General features: G+C 37.8%; 1 protein-coding gene across 1 annotated transcript in view; it reads right to left on the bottom strand.

Moving 5' to 3' along the window:
- LOC139714869 (uncharacterized) overlaps positions 1-25,267 on the bottom strand; it is a 39,693-nt gene extending 14,426 nt beyond the window's left edge. The window contains exons 1-2 of the mRNA XM_071626521.1: positions 24,394-25,267; positions 5,976-6,636 (exon numbers count right to left, since the gene is read on the bottom strand). Of these exons, the coding sequence (XP_071482622.1) occupies positions 5,976-6,636; positions 24,394-24,481 (749 nt within the window). The 5' untranslated portion in view covers positions 24,482-25,267. The remainder of the gene's footprint in view (positions 1-5,975; positions 6,637-24,393) is intronic.
- Positions 25,268-25,694: the final 427 nt, after the last annotated feature.

Raw genomic sequence — 25,694 nt, 5'->3', positions numbered from 1 at the left:
TAAATTGGAGGAGATTATGACCACAAGGAGTAACTCTTCAGGCGCGGCAAGGTGTCCTTCGACTCCTCAATTGGCCTAGTTTTTGAGATCCCCACCCTAACCCCAAGCTCAAACTTGTACTGAGGCAATACAGTGGCCCCCACTTGATTGGGATGGGGAGGGGGAAACAAACTTTTCTCCCTTTTCAATCTGGGCTTGCAGTGGACTCATGCAAATCACCCCACACAAAGCCCAGTATATACATGCTGGAGGTAGGCCCAGAACATTTAAACCATAAATTTTGTATTAGGTATAGACATACCATGTAGACTAAATGATGGTATAAATGGGGCAAACTGCACATTTGTTTTGAAAACAACAACAAAAAAAAAACTGACACATATTCCATTTCAAATGGCAATGTTGACAGTTTGCAATCCAGCATACATCAGAAAATGGCGGATATGTTTGGAAAATAGAATCTCTGTCAGTATTTGCATGGATTTAGTCATGATTTTGTACCATTAATGACTGATGATGGCAGCATTCCACTTAAAAAGGATTAAACAGCTAAAATAAAATGAAGAAGATTTCTGTATAAGGTACCTCTGCACTTATACTTCTTATAAATGGGGGAAAAATGAATGACGCCCTACTGAAAAATTGCCTCACCCAATACTGAGACCAACTCAGGCAATATTGTAAGCAAATCAAACACTTTTATCATTTGAACTTATATCTTTGCACTTAAGCGATGTCCTCACTGATTCAGTTCCTGATTATCAGGTGTGCACAGTACTAGTGATGGTCAAAGCCCTTGAGCTACTTCCCTTTTGACCGAGGAAAAAGAAAAAAAAAAACAATCTGGAAAATCTATTTTACAATCAGTGACAATAGCATTATCTTTATTCGTATGATACACATACAAAACATATGAGTAAGGCTCTTTAAATCTCTCTTTTTTCTTGTGACAACAGCAAATTAAAAAGTGGTAGTAAAATATCATTTACTTGATATATTAACCTATAGGGCTATAAGTATGAGAGATTTATGTCTTGTGACCAATGGTATCAATGTAATCTTTTCATTTCACAATGATTACTCAAAGATGATTGGATTTAATGTATCTGTAGATATTGGAGAATTTTATCGCAGGGTGCAGAACTGAAGATGATGATGTGAATTTATTTCTTAAGCCTGAGTTTACAGGACAGAAGGCCCAAGTTTGCCCTGAAACATCTTATCCTTCACAAGTACATTGACATTTAATACAAGCCTACTTGTCACAGTACAGGGAAGTCCACAGATTTTTTGTAATTCAATATGATATCTTTACTACCAGCTAAATGACCCATGTTTTGAAATGGGGCTCTCTGACACTTTAAATCATTGGTTTATCTCTCTATAAAGTCTGTCTCAAGTTCAGAGAGAAATTGGCTCTCCCACACCTCTCAAGTTCACATCATCAAGTGTCACAAAAGTAAACATAAGAGAATGCCAATCTCGCATCATTTTAAATCCCACGCAACCATTTTGCGTCGTTCCGGAGAGACAAACCCTCAGTGAGTAAGGGATGCTCTGGACACTGTGGTGGCAACTTGACACCGATTGAAATGAGCGCTCATCTCACGCCGTCCATCCTGTCCACTTTCCTTTCCGTGCTATGTTCCCTCTACAGCTGCCTGCGGGTGTATATTGCTCTCATGCTTCCTCATTTGATGGTCGAGGGGATGACATTATCATACGACAACTTCCCTTAACTGAATAGGAGCCCCTGACAAAATGATACACGGCAAGCCATCAGAGTCAATTAACCCTCCTGCTTCCAGCCATATGCTGTCTGAAACATCTTCCCTTGAAACAAGTATATAGCTATGTAGTAGTCATATGCATAAAATGCATAATGTATTTCTAATGATGATATTTTACCATGTTGGTGTCTTAAGTATCCAAGCTATGGAGTAACTCTTAAGAGTATTTGTTTTGTTGATCACTGTATCAAAAGAGTTTGAAGGAGTTTGTTTATCAAGAATATCTTCTTTGCTTCCAAATGGTTAAAACTATACATCCATGGGTTGCAAACAGACACTGTCTTGAACAAATATGATGTTAGCAAAGAAAAAAAATACAGTTTTGTGTTTGAGTCAGTATAGAATGGTTTCTGTGGAATGACCATGGCACAAACTATTACACACCTGAATGTTAAACTGTAAAACATATCATATGATGTAATCATGTTTCTTTTTATTGGCATTCAATGAAAAGAAACATGCAGCTCACAAATGGAATGCTGTCTTATATCCCTTCATAAACTCCTGGACACTTTGCTTAATTTGCCACACCATTTCATTAGCATTCAGTAATTGACCCAAACTTGTCCTACCGTAAAAAGTTAGGAAACCCATGTACGTGTAACTATTGTCACACAATATGAATTTATGAGATTAGGTAATCTCTACTCCTTCATAATTACAGTGTAGTTTCCATCTTAGCGAGCCAAAGGGCAAAAAAAAAAAAAAGCACTCTAGCATTTGGTCAATCAGTAAGCACTGCCCATTAAGAGTTAAAATTATTAAATGCAAATTGTAGCACTAGATGTTACAGATGATCATTGGACAGGGCTAGAACAAAAGGGGTTAATCCCACAGCCTCCCAGAGGGAATAATGAGGAACTAAGTTGACTAAAACTGTGTAAGATAGTTCCTGATGGTCTATTTCCTCTCAAGAAGATACCATGCCAGATGGGTGCACTTATCCTGTATGCTCTTGACATTGACAAAACAGAGCCGGCAACCATTTGTTGTCCTTTTCTGTTGATTTTGAAAAACTGGCTGCTTTGATTATTGGAGAAGAGAGTGTAAGATGTACAATTCTCTTTAGCAGGGACCAATCACACTCAGGATGTTCCCCTTTCCAGATCTTGTCTCAAGACCAACTTGAGGGTCATATGACAAGAAAAGCCAGCCTAAGACAACACATTCGCCTTAACAACACAGCAGCAGTGATACGTAGTAAGAGGAGAGTGTTACACTAATTCTTTTTTTCATGTAGAATATCTTTTACTTACATGGCATTTGTCCACAATGGTTTCAATATACGGGAAGCAAAATGCAGGAGACTACAATTCTTGAAGAGCTTAATGACAGAGATGGGAGACCAGTCACCCTGTATGTGATTACCCCGTTTTTGACAAGTTTAAACCACGGAACCATGCCCTCAAGCAATGTCACATACTCTTATGAAGTGTGAACTAATTCTACCTCTTTGTTTTAAGGGCTACAAGCATATTACCAAGCCCCTCTGTAAGTGTAATAAAACCATTTGAAATATTTTTTACATTCTACATATGCATACATGTGTTCATATTACATCAAAATTTGTACATGTATGTTTGGCAATATGATGGTATGAGTGCAAACCAATAAAAATGTTTAAAAAGCAAATCAAATAAACATTTGGATCATTTGACAAACTTTTTCTTTAAACTCAGCTGGCTAGAAATCATGTCTTTCAAAGTGAATTAAGCAATGGTCTTTTACAGGTCATCATCTCATACCACATACATGGTGATACTGGCCACACACTGACAATATGTATGAAGGCAAGCAACTTCCAAACACCATTTGAACCAAATGAAAACTTAGAACTGCTGACAGTTTTGTTGGAAGTGTACTTTTTTTTTCATAGGTGACTTCCCATTAGTAGTAGTTAGCTGTGGTTATACACACTTTCTGCCCTTCTGTACTTGAACAAAGCCTGTTCATGCCATGTGTTTTTATATCATGATATATACGTAATATCCTGGGGGAAAACCAGGTGATTTACCTCTGTTAGCAATCCTATGCTATTGGCAATTACTCTGATCAATTCAGGAGCTAGGTAGCTTGAATGGTAAATAATACCTTTTTTTTTCTATCTCATGTACAGGAAGCAGCAATTCTTTGTAATTCATATTCAGGGCATAGCCACTCTGCTTTCCTCTATTCTATAAATACGTCAAGTAACTTTGTTAATGGGTTGTTAGACAAGATTTTAATGATGTATGTCATTGTGATAGAATGCATACCCAAAAGAGAAATGTCAAAAGATTGCCACTGAATGGAGATGAAAGCCCTATATGTTTGCAGCACTGCACAAACACAAAGCTTTACTGCATAACAGTGTAAGAATGGTTGATATAATCATAATCGCTATTAAAATCTGACACATTCATGACATTTTTTGATTGTTTTTCACTTTTCATAGTTTTCTCACATATGAGAAAAATAACATCAGCTAAAAATATATATTGCACTGCCAAGCAAGTAGGTAACAACCCATGTGTTTGGTTGATATTCCCCACACTGATGAACTCAATCAAACCTTTAACCCTTCTCTGCCAGGGTCTTTGGACAGTGTAGACAATGCTATGAATTTCTGTGCCTATCGGCATTTGAAGGGGAATGAAACCCAAACATACCTGAAAATTAAAGTGACTGCAGTAATATCAGTAATAACACATTGGTGAGGTTTGGGGAAAATCAGACAATCTGTTCAACAGTTATGAACTTTTAAAGTTTTGGTGACTATAACCACTCATGAAATCAGTGCAGGAGAATGATATAGAGAGAATATATAGAGAATTAGACAAACATTTATTTCTTTGCATCCGGTGGAAAAGGCGCTCTATAAATGTCTTCTATTATTATTATTATTATTAATGAAAAGTACTTATTGCCTCAACTTGTTGCTGAACTATGTTAAGGTTAGTATTATTCCCCCTATTTTCTGAAAGAGGTAAGTCAAATGCTCTTGCATTATGCTAGAAAAGAGAAATATAATGGTTTCTTTTTACATTTCTTTGTATTGTTGTCCTGCACTTACTTAACAAACTGTTGTAGTCTTCTCATCAAGCAATGGTGATGATGAATATTAAAAAGTTCATAACTGTTGAACCGAATGTCCGATTTTCCTTAAACCTTACTGATGTGTTCTGCTTTTATAGATGCATTCACGCCATCCACTTAGTATTTGGGTTTCATTATTCTTTAAGGCAAACATGTGTTAAGGCATAAGATTATTCTCTCCTTCTCTAACAAACATCAAAACAGAACCTTAAGAAAAAGAAAAAGACAAAAACACTAACATGCATTCAAAGAAGTCATCTTTTTTTTTCTTCTGGACCTTCATGAGGCCGTCTCTCCTTCCCTTCCCAAAACCTGAATTCTCTATCACTCTGCTGCCGTACAACCCAAGCCTGCTGGTAGATTAAAATTAAGAAACATTCCACACCCTTGAAAGCAAAACCCAGTGCCGGAGCAGATTCTGTTACTGTGTACTTACTGTCCATGGCTACCGTGCCAGACAAAATCACTGGTTCTATTCTTACAGGACAACACCGAGTCCTACATGAAATTTTACACAAAATACTCAGATCAAAGGCTTCTGTTATCCTCTGTCCCAACAGTAGACAAGGGAGATCGACCAGATTTATTTTGTCTTTGTGGTCTGAGGTAGCGCTCTGATGTTGACAGAATTCTTGTCCAGATTTGTTGGAGGACAAAAGTCGCGGTTTAGAGAAGGAACTAGAAAATCATTGCAGATTTGTCAAATTCTGCAAAGACATTCAACAGAAGGGACAAACTTTGGGGGGAAAATGTTTACAATGCAGAAATAGAGTGATCGGGTCTTCACTACAATCCGGAGATTATGTGATGTCATGCAGTTCTAAATTTGATGTTTCTAAGAGATGTGAGTTTTGTGTGATCCTGTCACCAAAAAAAAAAAATCATATATATGCTACGCATGTGTAAACAAACAGAGGAAACTTTTTTTGTCATTATTCATGGACATAAAAGCATGAATTGAATGATGCATTCCAGAAAACATTGATAAATGCTAAATTGGTGCTTCATTCGATTGTGTTTGAAATATCTATTTTGGTATTTCTTGCAATATATGACACTTGATATGATTAATGTGGAACATTAAATAATTTTTCACTGAATAAGACTAACCGGTGGTCCCTTAGATGATCTTGTCTTCTGAAAGCCTTGTGGCAGATGTCACAGGAATAGGGCCTTTCATCTGTGTGCGTCCTCTCGTGGATCAAGAGGTTATATGACTTGGTGAAGTGTCTGCCGCAGAACCGACAGATGAATTCCTTCTTGGTTCTCATGGGGCCACGTCCTCGCCGCCTCTCTCCTGGCGGTGCCGCCAATCGCGCCTTGGCACTGTCGGCGCTGCACGGCTGTGTGGCTGCAACCGCCAAATGAGCAAAGTCGAACCGCGGTGGTTTTTTAGCCGGTGCCGAAGAGAGCCCTGTCTGCCTTGAAGAGTGCGATGATGTGGAACCACCAAGGACAAGTCGGCGCAAGGTGCTGCCTGGGTGTGGCACCGACAGTGGAGACCCCGTCGCTGAACCGAGAGGGGCACCACCAGCTGCGGGTACCTGCCATGCTGCAAGGCCCTGAGAGGTCCATGCTGTACCAATGGCACCGAGCGGAATGAAGGGTATGTGGTCACCATTCTTGGGGATGTTCAGGGTACCAGCTGCACCACAAGCCAGGGCACTGGGTAGATGGATAGGACTTGGGTAGTGGAGTGTTTGCACCTGACTCTGGCTCGTTGGAGTGAGGGGTGGTGTCGGAGGACCAGCAGATTTTAACTTCTTCAGCTCTGGAATCAAAAGTGAAGGAAATTACTTACATCATCTATGATGCTTGCTAGTTATACATATAAGAAAGTACATCAAATACAATCTTGCACAAAGTCAATATCGACATACAGGAATCATACACCATCATTTCTTGTATGAAACAATAGATATTTGAGAATATATCATCCACACTATTTCTAAAAGTAGATCAAACAAGGAAAGGAGCTTCAACGTACTGGTTTCTGTTCTTATCACATGGAGAAGTAATTTATCTGACACTAAGGTGATATTGAACAGTTTCTGACAAATTACCCGATATTCATCCTTAAATTATTTGCACTGACCACCTGCCTAGCTACCAGTGGAATGATGAAGACTCATTGCTAAAAAACATACAAGAAATCCGACTTTGATAGCCTTTGTATTGAAGCTCCAACACCCGCCCCAGCTCTGGGCAAACAAGACATTAGGGCCTGGTGCTATCACTGCTAAGACCAGAGGCAAACAACATTAGCAGAAACCATCACCATGCTTTATGTGGATCAAAATCCACTGGATTTGATGCAGCTCTACAAGGTGCCAGGCATGAAGCTAAACTGGCCAAACATTATTGTGGGATGAAGTCATCTACATAAAGCAGGTTGCACTGCCATAATATCCCATCATTCTTTGTCTCAAAAAGCAGTATGTTACTGCTTATCCAGGCCATACATTGATAGCTTTAAGTAAGTCCTTACAAACAAAAACAAAAATTCACAGTCTGTGTTCAAGTTCACTTTGATAAACAGAATAAAATCTAATGGGAATGGACAAAGTTTCATCAAATGGGATATAACATATGAACATTATTCACCAGCAAAATTTCATATTTCTTCACAACCACATTTCCAAATAAGTTTTTCATGATGTCCTCAACACACAGCTCTCCATTGGTTTGCACACAAAATATCACACATATATATATCACATTTTTGGATAAAATTTGGCAACTACAACCTTTTTGCACTGAAGATTCTCATTGCCAGTTTATGTGTTTATGTCAGAGAAATACTTCTGATTCCTTGAATTCATCACTTTTTTTATGGTGGTGATTATTACAAATATCACTGTTTCATAAAAACATGCTGAAAGCTAAAAGTCATATTTTCCTCATTTCTTAATATTTTTTATGAAACCTACACCATTCTGTTTATACAACTGCATAAAGCCAATTTGAGCATGGTGTAAAATTGCACTTTGAGTTCAGGAACTCTGGTCGAGGGAAATGTGTGATTCACAATGACAAAAATGTAAATGTAATATCTTTGCAGAATATGTCAACAGAAATATCCTGTAACATAGATTATAAAGTAAATCACTTAAAATCAGTTTGAATAACAATAATGCAATCAAACTGTGATTGCAGATATAAACTTTACCTAAAGTTAATTAAACCATATTAAATTATTTTATATACATTTCAGTCTTAAGAAGTGCTTCTAATTCAGTTTTGTCAACCTGAGTGTGGTATGTATGATAGAGGTCAAGGTTTTTCCTGTCATATTTTATCATGTATATTTTATGCACCGTAGCTTACTACTGGTATCTAAATTTGAGATATGATGTTTTATTTTGAAGAAGGCAAGAAGAGTAAATGCTATGTCACAATGTACTACATGATTCCACATGCATGCATTTCATGTTTGATCATCACTTGAGGATCAATTTTGGCTTGCGCCGGATATACGCAAAGGAAGAACGAACATAAATTTCAGACTGTGATCTGCTGAAGTACCCTTGGGTATCACGTTACAACAGCAATTATCCTCAGATCTATATTTAAGTTGCTACATTATTGTCCTAAGACTGATAACACTATACCAGCGCCTCCTTACCTTACAAGATATTAGTCCCAGAGACAAAGTTCATGACAAAATTGGTAGTGTAATATTCTGAACAATGAGATTTTCTTCTCAGCAACTTTGTGAACTTCTGAGAAAATGAAGCTACAAAGCTTCAAAGCTTAGATGATGATTATATTAAGTGTTACGTGATCTTTGGTTTACAAGCTTTGCTATCCAGTGGACCACCTTTTTTCCATTGTTATACATACTTTGAATAGTCAACCTTGCAAAGTGTGCATCGCTATACTCGGTTATTCTATGTAATTACAGTTATATTTTATGAGATTTTATCATATACTTTGTGGTCCTTACATTAAGAATTTCATACAAAATTATAAGACAATGATTAGTGCAATGTATGCTTTGTATTTTGTTTCACCTTTGTTGGACGGAAATTAATGACAAATTTGATTTAAAAGCAACAATCTAATTGGGGGAATAAGGTACTTTGTATTTTCTGTGTTCACTTTCTCATACAGATAACAAAAGACTTCAAGACAAAGTGTGTATATCCCAATTTTACTCACTTTCTGCATTTTTTGATATTCACTATTTTATTCACTGAATGCAATTTTAGCTTGGTCAGAAAATCAATTCTGAAAATTGAATTTAGCACAGTGCATATAATCACCACAAAGACTAAATAACACAATTGAGAAGATACATGCACCATTTGTAATCCTTTACTACATCACACTAGAACACAAGAACTTCATAGCACTGAAACCATTAACTACTCATTGGGTATCATTTTTCTGCAAGCATATGGTATCATGCAGATAGATTTGCAACCAATAAACTTTGTCCTTAAATTGGGATCAGGAATTTATCCTCAGGACCCCACACACAAATGATGAAATGCTACTGAACTTTAAAAACACGAAATCTGCCAAATTCCTCTCAATTTCCTCGGCTCTTTTGTTTCAAGCGCTGTTGCATTTTGTTTTCTCCACTTGCAGCTTGCAGCGCATGGACCTGATAAAGTTGAGTCAGATCCAAGTAGCGGCGAGCCGTTTGAAGATCTGTACTGGCAACAGTTATGGATAAATTAGGTACATTTTTACCAGCGCTTGCAGCGGATGCCATTTCGGAGGGCAGGATCGAGTTACAGATCGATCCTACTTCTGCCTGACAAAGCTGGGTTCTAGTTTGACTTTCAGAAATAGACCCACAGATCAATTTGATTACAGCTTCCCTTATCCCTCTAATGATATGTGATGATTTTGTGAAATGGCTGGTTAGAAGTGGCCTGCATGGCACTAACACGCCCTCTCTTCCTTTCTTTCTCTTTCTCTCCCTCTCTTTCCTCATCTTCAATGTGGATTTAGAGGGGTGAAGAGTTTGGGAGGGGCTCCCATGTCCTGGGGTGTAAGCCCATAGCCTTGTAGTTAGGCAATGGCGGCCGCTTAGCCACTGGCCTTTGAGACAATTGGCTTGATCCGTGAGGCAATTGCAAAAGTGTTCCCTGGACACCAGAGCCGCCTGATTTGATTGAGATGTGTGGCAGCAGCAGACACCCAGCTATTCTCCTCTCCTCCTCTCCTCTTCTCTCTCTGTCCCCTCTTGCTGCCCGTCTCTCACACTCACTGAGACGGGTTCCTCACCAGCCCTCCTCCACTCCCACACCCTCAACTCCAGTGTCCCCACTGACAGACCGGTAGAATGTGACCCTACCCCCATCTCCCCTCCAGCCTCCCTGCTGCTGCTGTTTGCTACTGACATCCCTGCCAGCACCACATAATTGTCTCCAACACCAGGCAAGACATAAACCCTCCATAATGGGCCTCTTCGCAGCTTAGCATGTCGCCTCTTTAAAGACAAAATGGCCCTCCCGCATCGCCGGGCGGAAATACCTCTCCTTCTCGCATCTATTATTCTCCCACTTTGCTGGAAACAGCGGTGTTGGTTTTTCAGACAAGTGCGATGCCTCGGCCTCTTTTGGCCGGGTTGGAGGGAGCCTCCCGTCCCACCGCCAAACTCATATTTTGTTCTCTCATCCGTGCCGGCCGCTCCGCGATGCTTTGGTACCGCAGCGCACACAGCTGTTCCAGCCAAAGAAGAATGCCATCTTGCACCTGGGAAGTCCCGTGGCCAGGGTTCTGGGATCACAGGCTGGGAAACTAATTGAGGTGAAGGAGACATTGCTGTGAATCGGAAGTACCTCCTCTTTTCCTTCCTCTCCTGACAGTAATATGAAGATGATGACATAATTAAAGATGCTGGTTGCCCATCACAGAGCACGAGCACTTTGTAATTCCATTACAGGACCTCCTGGCCTCCTTGGGTACACTTGCAGAAATTCAGAATGACTGCTGCTCAGTCTGTCAGTGATTCACATCACAAAAATTTGGTCTGTTACAGACTTCTCCACTGGCATCCTTCAGACACCACCAGGGTACTCGTTCATTGCAGCAAAATCAACATCAACATCACAGCAAACAGACACAGCACAGCCATGTTATGAGATCATTCATGGCTTCATGATAAAACCAAAAGGGCGCGCAGTCTCTTCAAATGCTATGGAGTTTATATAGGGCTCTTTATCTGAAAGTATATTCATACCTTCTCAGTATTGCCCAGTAAATAGCGAAATGACCATTAGTCAACATAACAGAAACTTGTACTGTTATATAAGTATACTGTTTGTCATTTGAACCATTTTTCTTGATGTAACAAATAACTATATTTTCATGAATTATTAATGCTCTCTGGCTTAATTCCAGACAATTGTACTTTCGAATAAGGATTTGTAAACCACTTCCTATAACATTCAAGAATGTTCACCTTAAAACCATCTAAAAACAAGATATATATATATATATATATACATATGCCTTACTTTCATCGGTAAGTGGCTGCGACTTTGATATTTGTCGTTGTGAATGATGACACCACTGAACTAATCACATAACAAAGAATTGAAGTATCTAGCCCTCTCCAGTGTCACATTTCCTTTAGTGCCACCCAATGATATTCAGATATAAGCCTAAACCAACAACTTTCAGTGTTCTGGCTACCTGATTTCTTACACTGTCCTGTCCATCAGTGGCAAAGTTCACTGTTGAATGTAATCAAGCCCATCAGATTCTTGTTTCTTTTCTCAGTTCCTCATTTCAATTAATGTCAGCTAAAAAGACAGTAGGGCATACCTCTATTGAATTTCAGCCTAGTTTTGCATCCTTCTACTTCCTAACCGGTGAAAGATGTTTGGGGAATATCATATGGCTGATGGAAAGTGGCAACTTTCTCACACAATCATAAAGCTTCAGATATCAGTTTTAAAACATTATTTTCTTGGGGGGGGGGGGGGTGGCACTATTCATTTACTTTGTTGGCCTCTGGAAAGAGATGTCTGTAAAATCCACAGATCAACTGCGCTTACAAAGTAAATGCATTCCCAATGGCAGAGTCACTTTAAAACTACGAGCTACACGGAAGGAAACCATCTGGTCATGATCCAACAACTGGTTTACCATTCCTTGAAGAGAATGTATTACCTTCCTACTCCTACAGGGGAAAAACTAAACAACAGCACAGGGGAGTCAAAAAAATGAAATAAAGTGACAGCTACTACAGGAGGAAGGAAAGCCACCAGTCAATGATCCTGTGTGCCTATAGAATCACTTCAGTACATCTTTATGAAGATTAATCTTCCATCTCCATCACTCCCCCCCCCCCCCCCCCAAAAAAAAGAAACATTCAAGTCATTCATGCAACAGACCTGTAAGTTGAATCAGTCTAATATGACAGTTTATGAACATTTTATATTCTATTTTCTAATACCATTTTCAAAATATCACCACATATCACAAACTGATTTATAGACAAAGAAATCATCACAGATAGACTTTCCTTGCACTTTTGTTATCCATTCTTATCTCACAGAACATAATTATAGAGCTAAAAATATTCTTTGAAATTATTGATCTACTGGGTTAATCTTTCATATCTTGTCAAAAGATCTTGTCAAAAGATCCATTCTGTAAATTCTGAAGATTTTTAACTATAATGACTTGCTTTTGATGGCTATCGCTCTGATGAGAAAGCAACGCAACATGTGTAATTTTCTTAGCTGGGAAATCCCTGATGTGGCCAAGCTATGCCAAGACTTGGATCATGATACATAAGAACTGCACAGCCCTTCAAACAATGTATAACATATCTCTTTACTCTTCTTCAATCTTTTCTGGCATTGTTGTTTTTTTGCTCTTTCAAAACCGAGTAGCTGGACTTATGACGGAAACATGATCCCTGATGTGCACTTGCTCTTGAAACAACCTACAGCATTAAAGCTACTTGAGTTTTACAGTTATCCTCGTAATAGCATGTACATGGCTTTAGCGTCAGCGTAAATATATGCTAACCCTTTGTAAATCAAAGTTATTACCTTCACGAAAGTAATGAACTCTTATCAAATTGCAGTCAGGAACACATATATGCCTTATGCCAATGGATAATTTAAACTGACAATCACCTACAATATATATAGCCATTCAATGAGTAAATAGTTCATTATTGGGGGCCAACAGACATAAGAGCTATATAATGTGATGAACACGTGAAGTGTTAGACTCGATTGGATAATAATTCTGAATAAAGTGTTTGGTAATTTGATTATATGTTACATACATCATTTTGTCTAGAAAATGAGTAGCACCAGAAAGCTGATTTTTGTGACTGCTATAAAGGGAAGATTTGAGGGAATGAAAATGTCTGTATGGAAATATTAACTTGATAGAGGAAATGGTAGAAAATGAAGTCTGGTGAAAGACAGAATGGCTGCTTGGGCTTGAGATGGCTGACTAGAGAGTGTTAGCAGTAACCTTTGAAGTGAGACATCCGCAACGAAGCGTTGGGAGTGATGTTGGGAGGTTGCCGGTCTCAGCAGGAGAAGGAAACAACATCAAATTTAATCTCTGAGAACTTTTTCACTATCTCTCTCTCTCTCTCTCTCTCTCTCTCCATCTATTTCTCTTCTTTTTTTTCCATGCTGAGACGTGTGCCAGGTAGGTTGATCAGCAAACATGCAACTGTATAATGACCCAGTCCCACCCCACACGCTTCACCACAGCATCTGTCACGATATTGCTCTGAAGGCACACCTTCTCATTTACTTCAAGAAAAGGGGAAATAGAATTGGTAGGTTGCCCTTATAAACTCTTAGTAATCAAAATTTGTCTTCCCTAAGAAATAGTTTGAATAGATTTTGTGTGGCAAGCATATATAGCAAGGTTAAAAGAAGTGGTTGGAAATTAGTTGGTTTGACCATTTTGCTCTGATCATGAATAAAATGTACGCCCTACACAAAATTATTTTTAGATTGGAATCATTCATACACTTTCTTCAGCTGTCAATAATATTCTATTTCAAGTAATTGGCAGGAAAAAGTAATAGCCAAGTTGAGGAAAACAAGCTCTCATGAGATAGAAACACATGCACATCTTTGACGAAAATATAGATATATAATTATGAATACATTAAGATATGCGTATATATATACACACATATATAATATATATAAACTTATGAAGCTTGATCCCTATTAAAGCTATGTATTTTTACAAATAGTGAACACCAACACTTGCGAAAATGTTGCCAATAGCATCCTTATCCATTTTTCTTCAGTATGTTTTCAAGTGTAGAAGAGCAATAACGGATGTAAAATGTCTGAGAGAGAAAAAAAAAATACACAAATTTACACGATGCGGGTTGCCAGGCACCCATACCAATGATCCAGCTGGGAGGTTAGTGAGGGGAGATGAAATTGCATTAGTATCCGTTGACGACCCATGGTACACTCAGCTGTCACGGGTCATGCCACAGGATGCAGAGCTCCCCATTTGAGATGCACTTATTCAAGGAATATATCTATCTATCTATCTATCTATATATATATATATATATATATATATATATATATATATATATATATATATTTATATATATATATATGCCTGAGGATATGTCACACAAATCGAAGTGTACGTTATGGCAATTCAATGGTAGAAAACAAACAGAGCATTGCATTCTGCTTTGAGAGAGAGATACTACTGAAGTATGATATAAACTTCTATACATTGTACTATATTTCTACACACAAACACACGTTATTACATATGTGTATGTATACATTATATATAATACTTAAATTTATGTTTATAGTTACATACAAGAATACTATAACTGCACATAGAGAGATTGCCTTATTTGACTCATCTTTCTCTGTCTTAACCCGTTGAGGATGGACTGATTTTGCTACAACACGCATTTCCCATAGACACCTGCCCGAGTATACTCAGGACTCGTCCTCAACGGGTTAAGTTGGTATATGGAGTTATTTAAGACTAAGTTGAAGACTCATTTGTTTCATGATATTTGAACTTTTCTCATTTCTTTATCTTATCTTCATGCTTTCATCTACAATTGCACCTTCAGCATTTCACTGATGGAAATGGCACAATATATATTGTAATTATCATTTTATACAGCAGCCTAATACATTAGCAGAAATAAGAGATATGATGGTTTTATATTGCAGCAAGAAATTGCCCATTGCAATTCACACCAAAGTGGCCAGAATTTGCGAAAATGCACACGGAAGTTCTTGTCTGCAGAATAAATTGAATGTCAGTGACCATTCATGAAAAAAGGTTGTTGGCTCCAATACATGAAATCTATATTGTAATGAATGAAGCAAAGGGAAAAAAATGGAAAAACATATTCATATTCTTTGGCAATTTTTTCCCCTATTTCATTACATTGAATTTTCATGCTTCATTTAATAAATTGAGTCTAAGCCAATCATATCACAGCCTGCAATTGAGATATGCATTTTTCTGAACAATTAAACTTTTTGAGTTCTAAAGTTTATTACAATATGACTGGTATTTTTACAGCTCACGTAGATCATTATTGTTAGATCTCCTGAACACAATCTCCACTTTAAAAATGGGTAATGGTTTTTATTGCAGGAATTGGCCTAACTCACAGGGCTCTCATAATGCAAGATGATGATGGGAGAAGAGTAATCAAACAATAGCATGAGATAGAGTCCCTACAGCCAGTTTCAGAAGGAGAAAGAGAAGTATAACTCGCAGTACTAGGCAATTCCACGAATGAAAACGCTCATCAAGACAAACTGCATAACAGAGAGCTTTATGAATTGATATGAAGACAGATAAAGAGGTAGATGGCTAGATAGATAGACAAAAAAAAAAAAAGGGCAAAGAAAATAAATAGGACGAAAAGAGGAACATAATATTTATGATATTATGGCAAAACAATGGACAGGCAAAATCATGATCTATGGGAATCAGTTTTTCCCCCTTTTTTACACTTTATTCGAGAGGAGGCCTAGACCTAAACCAAAAATGATATCTAGATAGCAAAGTCTATATTTTCATAATGGGGTAACAGTTTGCTATGAATATATTGAGAGCTTCATGAGGTATACACATGCATGATACTGTTCATCTCACTGATTTCATCTTAGAGGTTTAACCATGAATAGATATTATAACCTGATAAGTTCCCTCCTCCGTCAGCATTTGGTGAGACAGAATCTTGGTCAAACAAAGGTGGAACCTTTACTATCTTTTTCTTTGTATTTTTTTCCTTTTTCTAATTAACACCCCCTTTCCTCGAGTAAAAATCATTACTCGGCAGCAGCCGCTGTAAAATTTCAAAAGAGGAAGTCAGTTGAGCTCCCTCAAATCTTCCTTCCTCTAATGAACAAATTTGGAAGTCAGAGGACTCTTTTGGCATATCCTGAGGGGAAAGTTTCAATTGCCGTTTATATTGAGCAACAAGAACATTTTTCTATCGGCCCCTTTCCAGTTTCTGTCATAGATTGCAGGAAAAGATTATCACCTTTGTTATCCAATAACCAATTAAATTTAACTGTTGCAACATGACTCCCACGATTTTATGGGTATTAACTCACCATTGTCCTGAACAGTGACAAACACACACAATAATGGTATCAAAGAACTACAGAATCAAAGAAGAGCATGTCTAACCCATGATACAAGTGGAATAATGATATCATCAGATGAGAGCCAGAAAGGCGCTGTCGTGTTCTAAGATTTGAGAGTAAATAGAAATGAACAATTGATTTTCATGAAATAAAAAGCTAACTTAATCAAAAGTGGATAGATTTATAAGCATTTTTCCAAATATTAGATGAAATAGCACCCTTTTTTTATTTTCAACATTTTACTGAAAATGAAATCAATCTAAATGTGACACAAGAGGACAACAAGCTCTACAATGTGATACCAATAATTCAATACCCCCCCCCACAAAAAAAAAAAATGCAATAATGCCCTTCTTGTTCTCAACCAATGATATACTGAATGTCTTTCCCTATAAGATTTTCACTTCTTCTGTAACAATCATAACCTTGGGCGGAAAAAACAACAACACAAAAACAAGCTTTCACTCAAAAACTTATAATTGGCTGTTTCATCAGCAATTGACAAAGATGAAAAAAGATGGTTAGGTATAATGTAATCAATTAAATGGCAATATTCCTGATCCATGGCAAATTAAGAACTTTGTCCAACCAGCATACTTGGCACACCTGGATATTCAACTGTCTAGTATGACTTTTTTGTCCTAGCCTATGTAAACTAGGGAGGCATACACTGAAAGAGCTCTGTTTAAATACATTTTTTTTTCCTCCATCAAAATGACTTTGTCAGAAACCTACTTCATCGGAACTAACACCTGTACCAACACAAATTTGTTTATTTCCCTGTCACTCTGGTCTTTTGTCCATTACAATTTGCTTCCATTTTCCATCAAACCTTATTTGCCAGGAGTCATAATTTTCCTGTTTCAGAATAATGCAAAAAGAATTGAAATTTTGGAAACAAATGATTCATCATGTAGCATAATTGGTCAGACTTAGTTTAAGCATTGTAGCATTTCATGAGAGTACAGAAATGGATTACAGGTTAGGCCCTACCATTTCAACGTATCATGAATCATCAGTTTGTTTCTGTAAAAAAATTAGTTCCTAAATGATACACAGCCCAACTACAAAAACACAGGAATGCAAAGGAAGTGGTGGATAATAGTTTATAGAATGCATTCAACAAATGGAAATAGTAAATATGAGGTCAAATGATGCAAGTTCACATCATTTGCATTATTCTCCTGACTATAAGAAAATCAGTTAATGAATTGCATGATCAATGGATGTTTCAAAACATTTTCTGCCAGTACAGCTGATGTCAAAAGCGACGGTATTTGTCACCTCTATTCACTAAAGATTTTGATGCCTTGTGCAAAGGGGTCAGCAGCAGTTGAAATTGTGAAATTGTCCACACTTACAGAACCAGGAAAGAAGTGGCTGAAGGTGCAAATTGGAATCAAATTATAAATGGATAGATGCACAGCAATTAAGGTTAGTTGAATCCTGAAGTAGATTGAAATAAATTTCCCACAGCTGGTGATGGGTTTTATGCAGCCCCTTATAGGGTTAGGGTGCCATAAAGCCACGCTGCCTTAATGGGATGTGCGTAGCTGCTGGTTGTTTCGTTCGGTTCCTCACCATTTTGCGTTACGTTTTTGAACACATAGGTCAAAATACTTAGCCCGCGGCAGCATATACCCCCAATAGTCATTTGTTTTTATAGGAAACCATTATCTGCGCAGGCAGTGGCATGTTTATGGTCGATAATGAAATAAGTGACTACTTTGTTTTGACTTGTCAATAGAGCGGGCGATGTCTACCTAATTGTTCAGTCCATGGATTCGTATACACCTTAACCTGTGAGGTCGCGAGCCCAGCAAGAGATAAGGCCGGAGAAGGCAGACTCACTTAAATGGCGTGTCAAATGTTCTGCTCAAAATAAAACCATATTTTTTTGTTGTTGCAAAAATATCCCACTAATAATGTTTTAATGTAAATGAAGATTTTTATTGCAAAACGGGCTAAGCACCATTTTCAAACATTTCAAAGTAAGTCCATCATCAGATAGAGCAAACTTAAACCTTTCTGTAATACCTCACTTGTAATGTAACAAGGAATATTCTAGAAATTATGATTAAATATATCCTGTATTTTCTTACCATTTTCTTTGTTTTCTAATCACGAATATCTCAACTTAACAAGAATGGAGTTAGCTTGTTTTGCAATAAAACTCTTAAAATCATAATGGGGATTTATGGAAATTGTTTTGTGATATGTGTAACTGCATATATCAGAGTTTGAATCTTAAACTGATGAGAGTTTTAGATTTATTCTTTCCAAATATATGAAACAGATTTGCATTTCTAAATTTGAATGAAAGTTTAATTTTTATAGACTGACTGCATAACTGAAATGCCATCAGCATCTAAGTAAAGACCAGTATAGAACGTATTAGAAGGGATAGATATGGGAATCTTCAACATCCAATCTTCTAAAAAATAAATTCAATACTAGAGATACATTTGAAATCCGAGCAGGAGACTGTTGGATAAGGCAGGTCTTAGAAAGTAGAAAATTGACAGTATCTGAACCACAGGATAAGATGATATGGTATACTCTCCGAATGCTACTGTTTCAACGCTGGTGCTGCAAGTTATCACACGACCTGGCAAGAGTGGATTCAATTCCCAACCTGTAAATAACAAAACCTTGGGATTGTGAAACACAGGTAATGAGAGATTTGAACAAAGAGGAAAAACAAGATCTATGTCATAAATGGAGTCCCCCAACAGACATGCTGGTTGTCCTGCCAAAAATAGATTTCTTGAGAAACGCGGTATCTATGTGGGTAGAATGTTGTCGTAACTTGGCAGCAGCACATGAGCAATATACCGCTACTCAAGAACAGGTGAGATAAAGGGAAGACGAATACGAGTAAAGCAAAGCTGGCTACCTGGGCACGAGGTACTCTATAAATAAAGTACTAAAGATTAATGATACAGTAAAATTTGTTGAGTGAGAGCGGTTGCCTCTAATATTCTGCGGTGTCCTATTTGTAAATGCTACATGTTAAATCTTCTCGTGAGAAATTGGACGACAACTGGAAATGGAAATGGATGAAAGAGAGTAAAAGAACTGATGAAAAGTAAGGGTACAATGAATATTGTATGACATACGTGTTTGATATGTTGGTTACAGTAAGATTTAGCTGAAAGTATATGTGCAGTTTCAGTCTTGTAACAAAATGCAAATCAATCATAAATCAGATTACTGTACATGTTTTCCCCTGTGAACACGAGTCGGACCAAAGCATCTGGTATTTGACTTGAAATCCTTTCTGAATGTGTTTAAGATTGCCTTACTTTTTCAAAAAACAACAGCAAACAAACAAACAATCCTATTAGGTACAGATAAAAAGTTGCAGGTGTTCATTTAGAGATATACAGTATATAACACCTGTTCTCAGTTTTAAAGCAATAGTCAAACAAATACCTTACTAATATGTGATTTTATCATAGAGCATCTATCAATTCATTGAGAAGTAAAAATGGAGAAAACTTTGTTATTACAAAAGGAGAAAGCTAATAACAAATCAAAATATTGTTATGGACCGAAATCAGTGGAATGCTCATGGCCCAGACTTGATGCATTTTGACCACACCAGCAGGAATCATTGTGTCCATGCACATGAGAGAGAGCTCTGCCAGAGCTGCGGGGCTAGCTCTCCCTCAGCTGCTGCTGCTGCCTTTCAGCTGCTCTGCCAGCTACTAGCCATTTCACAGCCAGTCCATCACGACTGCTGGATGTTTAAGTCTTCAGCGATTTGCCAACCACCGTTTTCCATTCATCAAAATTCCTCTTATTTCATCAAGGAAAAGGACTAGAAAGTACATTACACCTTTATATCCAAATTGCATGGAATTCATAGGGTCCCAATTTGCCTTCATCTCACCCTCGGCAGTATTCATTAGGACCTATCCCATTCACTGCAAGTTTTCTTCCCATAAACTCTTTATTTTCCAATATATTCTGCATCTGTTAGATCTATGAGATGTGTCAGGTAGCGAAGACAGAAGCAGGTTCTCAAAAGAGAGGATCAGTCATTACATTCTTGAATAATTAAATCTGGTGGTCAGAACAATGGAAAATTATACCAGCAGAGAGACTTTAAATCATTCATCTCTGGTTAGATCAAGAACGACTTAACTCCATGAGATGAAAGCTGCAGATGTCACAGTTAAGAAGAACTTTGACTTCATGCTCAAATATTTTACTGTGACAATCATTTCTATGAAAACGTGTAATGGGATGTCAGTACATCAGACAAGGCACAGACAATAAATTCAAGAAATTCTGGCTTTTACACTTGCCTCATCTGGCTTATATATATCTGGCTAATGTTTTGGGTTTTTTATGTTTCTTTTTTCTTTCGTGACTAATATGAAGATAAAGACACATTGTTTAACAACGAAAGTCAGTATATAGGTATAAATTCTGGTTTCTCTTTCCACACTATGACCAGGAAAGCAAAACTACAATATCGACAAAGGACAGCCCTGATGAATTATCTGTCCACACACATTCAGGACAAGCTGACTGTCCATTCTAGCTGTACAGTCAGAGGTGTAAGGGACAAATTGTCTTCATAAAAGTGAAAAAAAAATCAGAAAAAAAGGCCTGTTTGGTTCACACTAACCCATCTTAGAAGCTGGCTCATTCTACCTGTTATAAGACTGTGAGCTACTATAAAATCAAAAAATTTTGCATGTATGAAGCTTGCAAATTCCACAGGGAGCTAGGATCAGTGAAAGTAAAATACATGCAAAAGTTTTTGTCTGCATACCAAACTGAATGCCAGAGAGGCAATTCATGAAAGTTTTATGCTGCAAAGAAAGATCGTCGGCTCCAATCCATGAAAGTTTCATACAACGAATGCTTCAGGTTTTACAGTACCAGCCTGTACCAGATCCTGTGAAACTTGAGCTTTTATTTCATCCCTTCCCATTCATTGTTCAAGTCATGGTAGACCAAAGATTTTGATCATGACTGGTTTTTATTTTTCGCGTTTAGACTCCATCTTCTTTATCATCTACGATGTTCTTACAATTTGACTGCTACCTGATTTGAGAGCATAAAGGATGACACTCAAGCTTTAAGATACCAGAGACAGGATTTATATCATACTATTCCTTACCTGGAGCCCTTGCTTACTACCTTCCACCTAAAATACTGATGTAGTTTATTTCATGCATTGTGACAAACTCAACTTAATTCATATTCACCTATTACATTTGTGATTTATTTTCACAATAAACATAGAAAAGAATTTACGGCAGATTAAATTCTCTTTTTTTTTTACGATAAAGAAATCAACTAGGAGCAAAACAAAAACCCCATTAGAAAACAGTGCTCATTTTTTTATATTAACATATTAAATCCAAGTCAAATTCTTACATGTCAAGATAAGATTACGGTATTTAGAAAAACAGAACAGACATTCCAAATAAATTGCCACACCACGTATCAACGTATAAAGGTAAATTATGCATGAGCTTGTAAATACATACGGGAAAAACAATTACACCATTACAAATGGGAAGAACACAACTCAGAGAAACATAACAAATTAGAGCATGTCAATTAAGTGAACTCTTTCTTTCAGTGCATTACCACTATAAAACAGCCAGTGTATGTGTGTTGCCTGCTGTTGCATAAGTGTTCATACATCTATCTTACTGTGCTTTTCTCTAAAGTCCTGCTCCTTCCATGATACCTAGGTATAAAGGCATGACACCTAATATGACATTCAGAGCAAGTATTTTGATTTGTCTTCTCATTAAAACTGCTGATAAATTGAGAATTGATATACTTTAAGTAATTTATTGAACTACTTGCACAGATCACGAACTGCTTTTTGAGTAGAAATGATTGCACTTGAACAGTATACTATATGCTTAAACATAAAATATCTTCTTCATTGTCTGAACATAGCAAAAGAACATAAATGAAAATAAAGAGAATAAAGAACAGATAGAACAGAACAGAAATATGAAAACTAAACATAGAGAGATTGCCTGGAAGTAACTCAAGTCAAGCAATTGCATTTGGTGTTTTTTTTTTACTACATTAATGATAGCCCCTGTTCCTTTGTCCTAAAATTATCTTTACCAAGCAGAAGTTGAAAAAGAAGTTAGAATAAAAAGGGAAAGAAAAAATGGGGAAGACCAGTGTTAAATCCTAATTTGGAGTTAATTAGTTGACTACCTTTGTGGCTAACTAGAATTCAAGTTGCAGCAGTGCGTCTATCAGCTCCTCTGCTAATGCCTATTGTCCCTGCCGCCGCACTCAGCCGTTTATCAGTAGCCACCAGCCGGACAGGGATGTATATAGCTGGCTGCTATGAGCTGCTAACCAGCAGAGCGGGAACACGGCGGATCCGCTTGCCCTCTCCAGCCCACTGGAGTTCTCTTTGTTTCCCCTACCCCCACCCTCCTCCCCTGAATGCACAGCACCGTGGGTCACCATGCAACCACGGGAAGTCTTCCATTACCAATTAATGCACTCCTTCCCTCCTTACTCGCCCCTCTTTCTCCTCCTCCTAGAAGTCTAGGATTAAAGAATATGGGGAGCTTTTTTATGAATTTTCAGGTTTCTTCACTAGTTTCTAAAATGAACTGATGCTATGATTTATCTTTTTCCCTGAGGGCAGTCACTTAAAGTACTGTAATAATGATCTCACTAATCACTGTACACAACTTGTTTTCCTTATCAATTGTAATGAAATAATCCTCTTAAATTCACTGACCAAAAACAGCTCCAAATTCCTGCCTAATGTGAATCAATGTTATATTTAGTCTGAGCCATCATTAGAAAACTGACCTGGTGCACTAATATCAGCAGCCTCTCACTGGCCATGGGGCAAACTAGTTCATAAGCAAGATACTTTTCATTTATTCGGGAAATGGATGTGGCTTAAGAATCACGAAATCAAACAGGTTTACTTAACTTCCTCTCTATTTAGAATAATCATTTGATTTAAAATTAGAGAAGGGACATGGGGCTTTTCAAGACTAGTTCAATCAATTACTGTCCTACAAATTCACTTTCTTTTTTACTGAGTAACAAGAACAATTTCATCACTGCCCTAGCTCCATGCCAAATGACACTTCAGTGTTAAGATCAATGCACAAAAAGTACATTACATTCTCTGATTCTAATGAACATTTTTTTTCATGTACAGTATTACAAATTTTACAAATATACATCTCTGTTCAGTAACAAATCTGTGTCATTGCTTGTCATTAAGGAATTATTTCTGTTGGAAAATAATTTTGATATCTACAAGCTTGAGCCCTGGAATCAAAATATCCTGCAGCTAAAGCAAGAAGCTGGGGGTCAATTTAACAAAAATCCTAATCTAGAATACCCTTAAACTATTAGTCATTGTATTTCCACCTATTTGATGTAAGGAGAAAAAAATATTACAAAACTATAACTGACATCCATTGACATGTATTTTTCACATGGAAGTTTGCATTAAAATAAAAATCTATTTTAAACGTATCTCTGAAATCACATTTTTTCAGTCTGTACAAAAAATGCATTAGACCAAGATGAAACTGATAAGTTGAAAATCGAAGATTTATAAAATCAGAATGGTACCACAGATTCCTGAATATTAAGATTCTGGAGGCCATCTTGTGAAAACACCATGAAATACTGCAAAACTAGAAACATTCATGGCATGAAACTTTCGTGAATTACTGGAGACAGCCTTTTTTTTTGTGGCATGAAATTTTCACAAATTGCCAACGATGAAGAAAATTTCGAGCATACTACATGCACTTATTGGTGCAGACAAAAACTTCTCACTTTTGCAAATCGTGGCTCCTCACGATATTCATGAAAGTTTCACACACACACAAAATTTCGGGTTTTACAGTAGATGGAAAAGAGCGCTGAGTAGCTGTAACTACCTTTCTGCCATAGATAGAGCTGGGGATCCCTGCAGGAAGAGAGGTAGAGCTGCCAGCTGTAATACATGGACATCGATCCGGGATCCATGGCTGCAGGAAGTCGTAGAAAACACCCTGAAATCACGGGGAAGATACCAGAGTCACCCCCCTGCTACGGACGTGTCGACAGGGTTTGGTGAAATCGGGCAAATTGTCCGAAGTATTGTCTAACTGTCACAAAAGATGTTGGATCTGTCTGACATATATTTATATATTCACTCTCTGAGGACGATGGTGTGTTTTCTTCATGAATCACTTGCGGGCAAAACTTGGAAAGGGATGTGAAAGTAAGATGACAAGTTTGATGTCAACCGATATGACACGTCACAGAAAAAGAAATGGTGAGCTTATGGCATTTAGGTTCTTAATTGATCGCTGTGATGGTAGCATTGGCACGAGATGATAAGAGAAGCAATTGCAACTGCAATTTTGAGAAATGTGAAATCAACGAGAGACGCAAAACAGTAGAAACGCTTCTTTCAAGCTTGGAAATGGAGTAGCGCCATTGAGGTGTGTGTTAAACTGCTCACAGAATTAGATGCATGGTCTGCAATATATATATTTCGGTGCAAGAGCGTAAGTCAGCAAGTGGCTTCTGGGAAGGGGACCCCTCCTTGACAGCAGTGAGTGTGTGTTCCTTGTGTGGACAGCTCCAAATTCGTCAGAAGAGCCTAAAACTCACTCCTACCAGTCGGCTTGGCCAGCATTCCCTCTGAACTGACCGTTTCATGCAAGCCAGGGATACCGGCAGTGACCAAACACTTCTGGTCCCCCTTCCTGAACAGAGCGTTACTACGCTTATTCGCGAAAGGTGCAAGGTGTTGATGGTGGTAGAGTCAGAGGGATGATGGCGCACCGCAGGTCGTCAGGGACAGACCTTGATTTGTGACGTACATCCGGAATCTTGTCAGGGAACACAGCGACAGGTCGCGGCAGTCCTCCGTGTCACTCTCAACCCACGGCGGCGGCTCATGAATATCAAATCAGGAAGACAATTGCCAATCACCAGTCACAACTCATCCTCTGCAGCTCTGCTAATTGCAACATAATCGTCCAACCTCAGAGATAGATCTGTGATGTCATCACTGGCTTCTCGCTGGGCTACAAGCCATGCGCCCCTGTCCTACCCAGTCTCTAACCACCTTCTTTCTTCTTTTTTTTTTCTCTCTCTGGATTGAGGTAATCACCACAACTGTTTGTCAATCTAATTAAAGATCCTGCTCAGATTAATACACCTAGCAAGTAAACAACACCTTCAATCT

The sequence above is a fragment of the Diadema antillarum genome, unplaced genomic scaffold (assembly GCF_040938485.1).
Source record: "Diadema antillarum isolate AM-2024a unplaced genomic scaffold, OU_Dant_1.0 scf00000045, whole genome shotgun sequence".
NCBI lineage: Eukaryota > Metazoa > Echinodermata > Echinoidea > Diadematoida > Diadematidae > Diadema > Diadema antillarum.
Note: the sequence above shows the minus strand (reverse complement) of the source record. Positions and strands in the feature narration are given on the sequence as shown.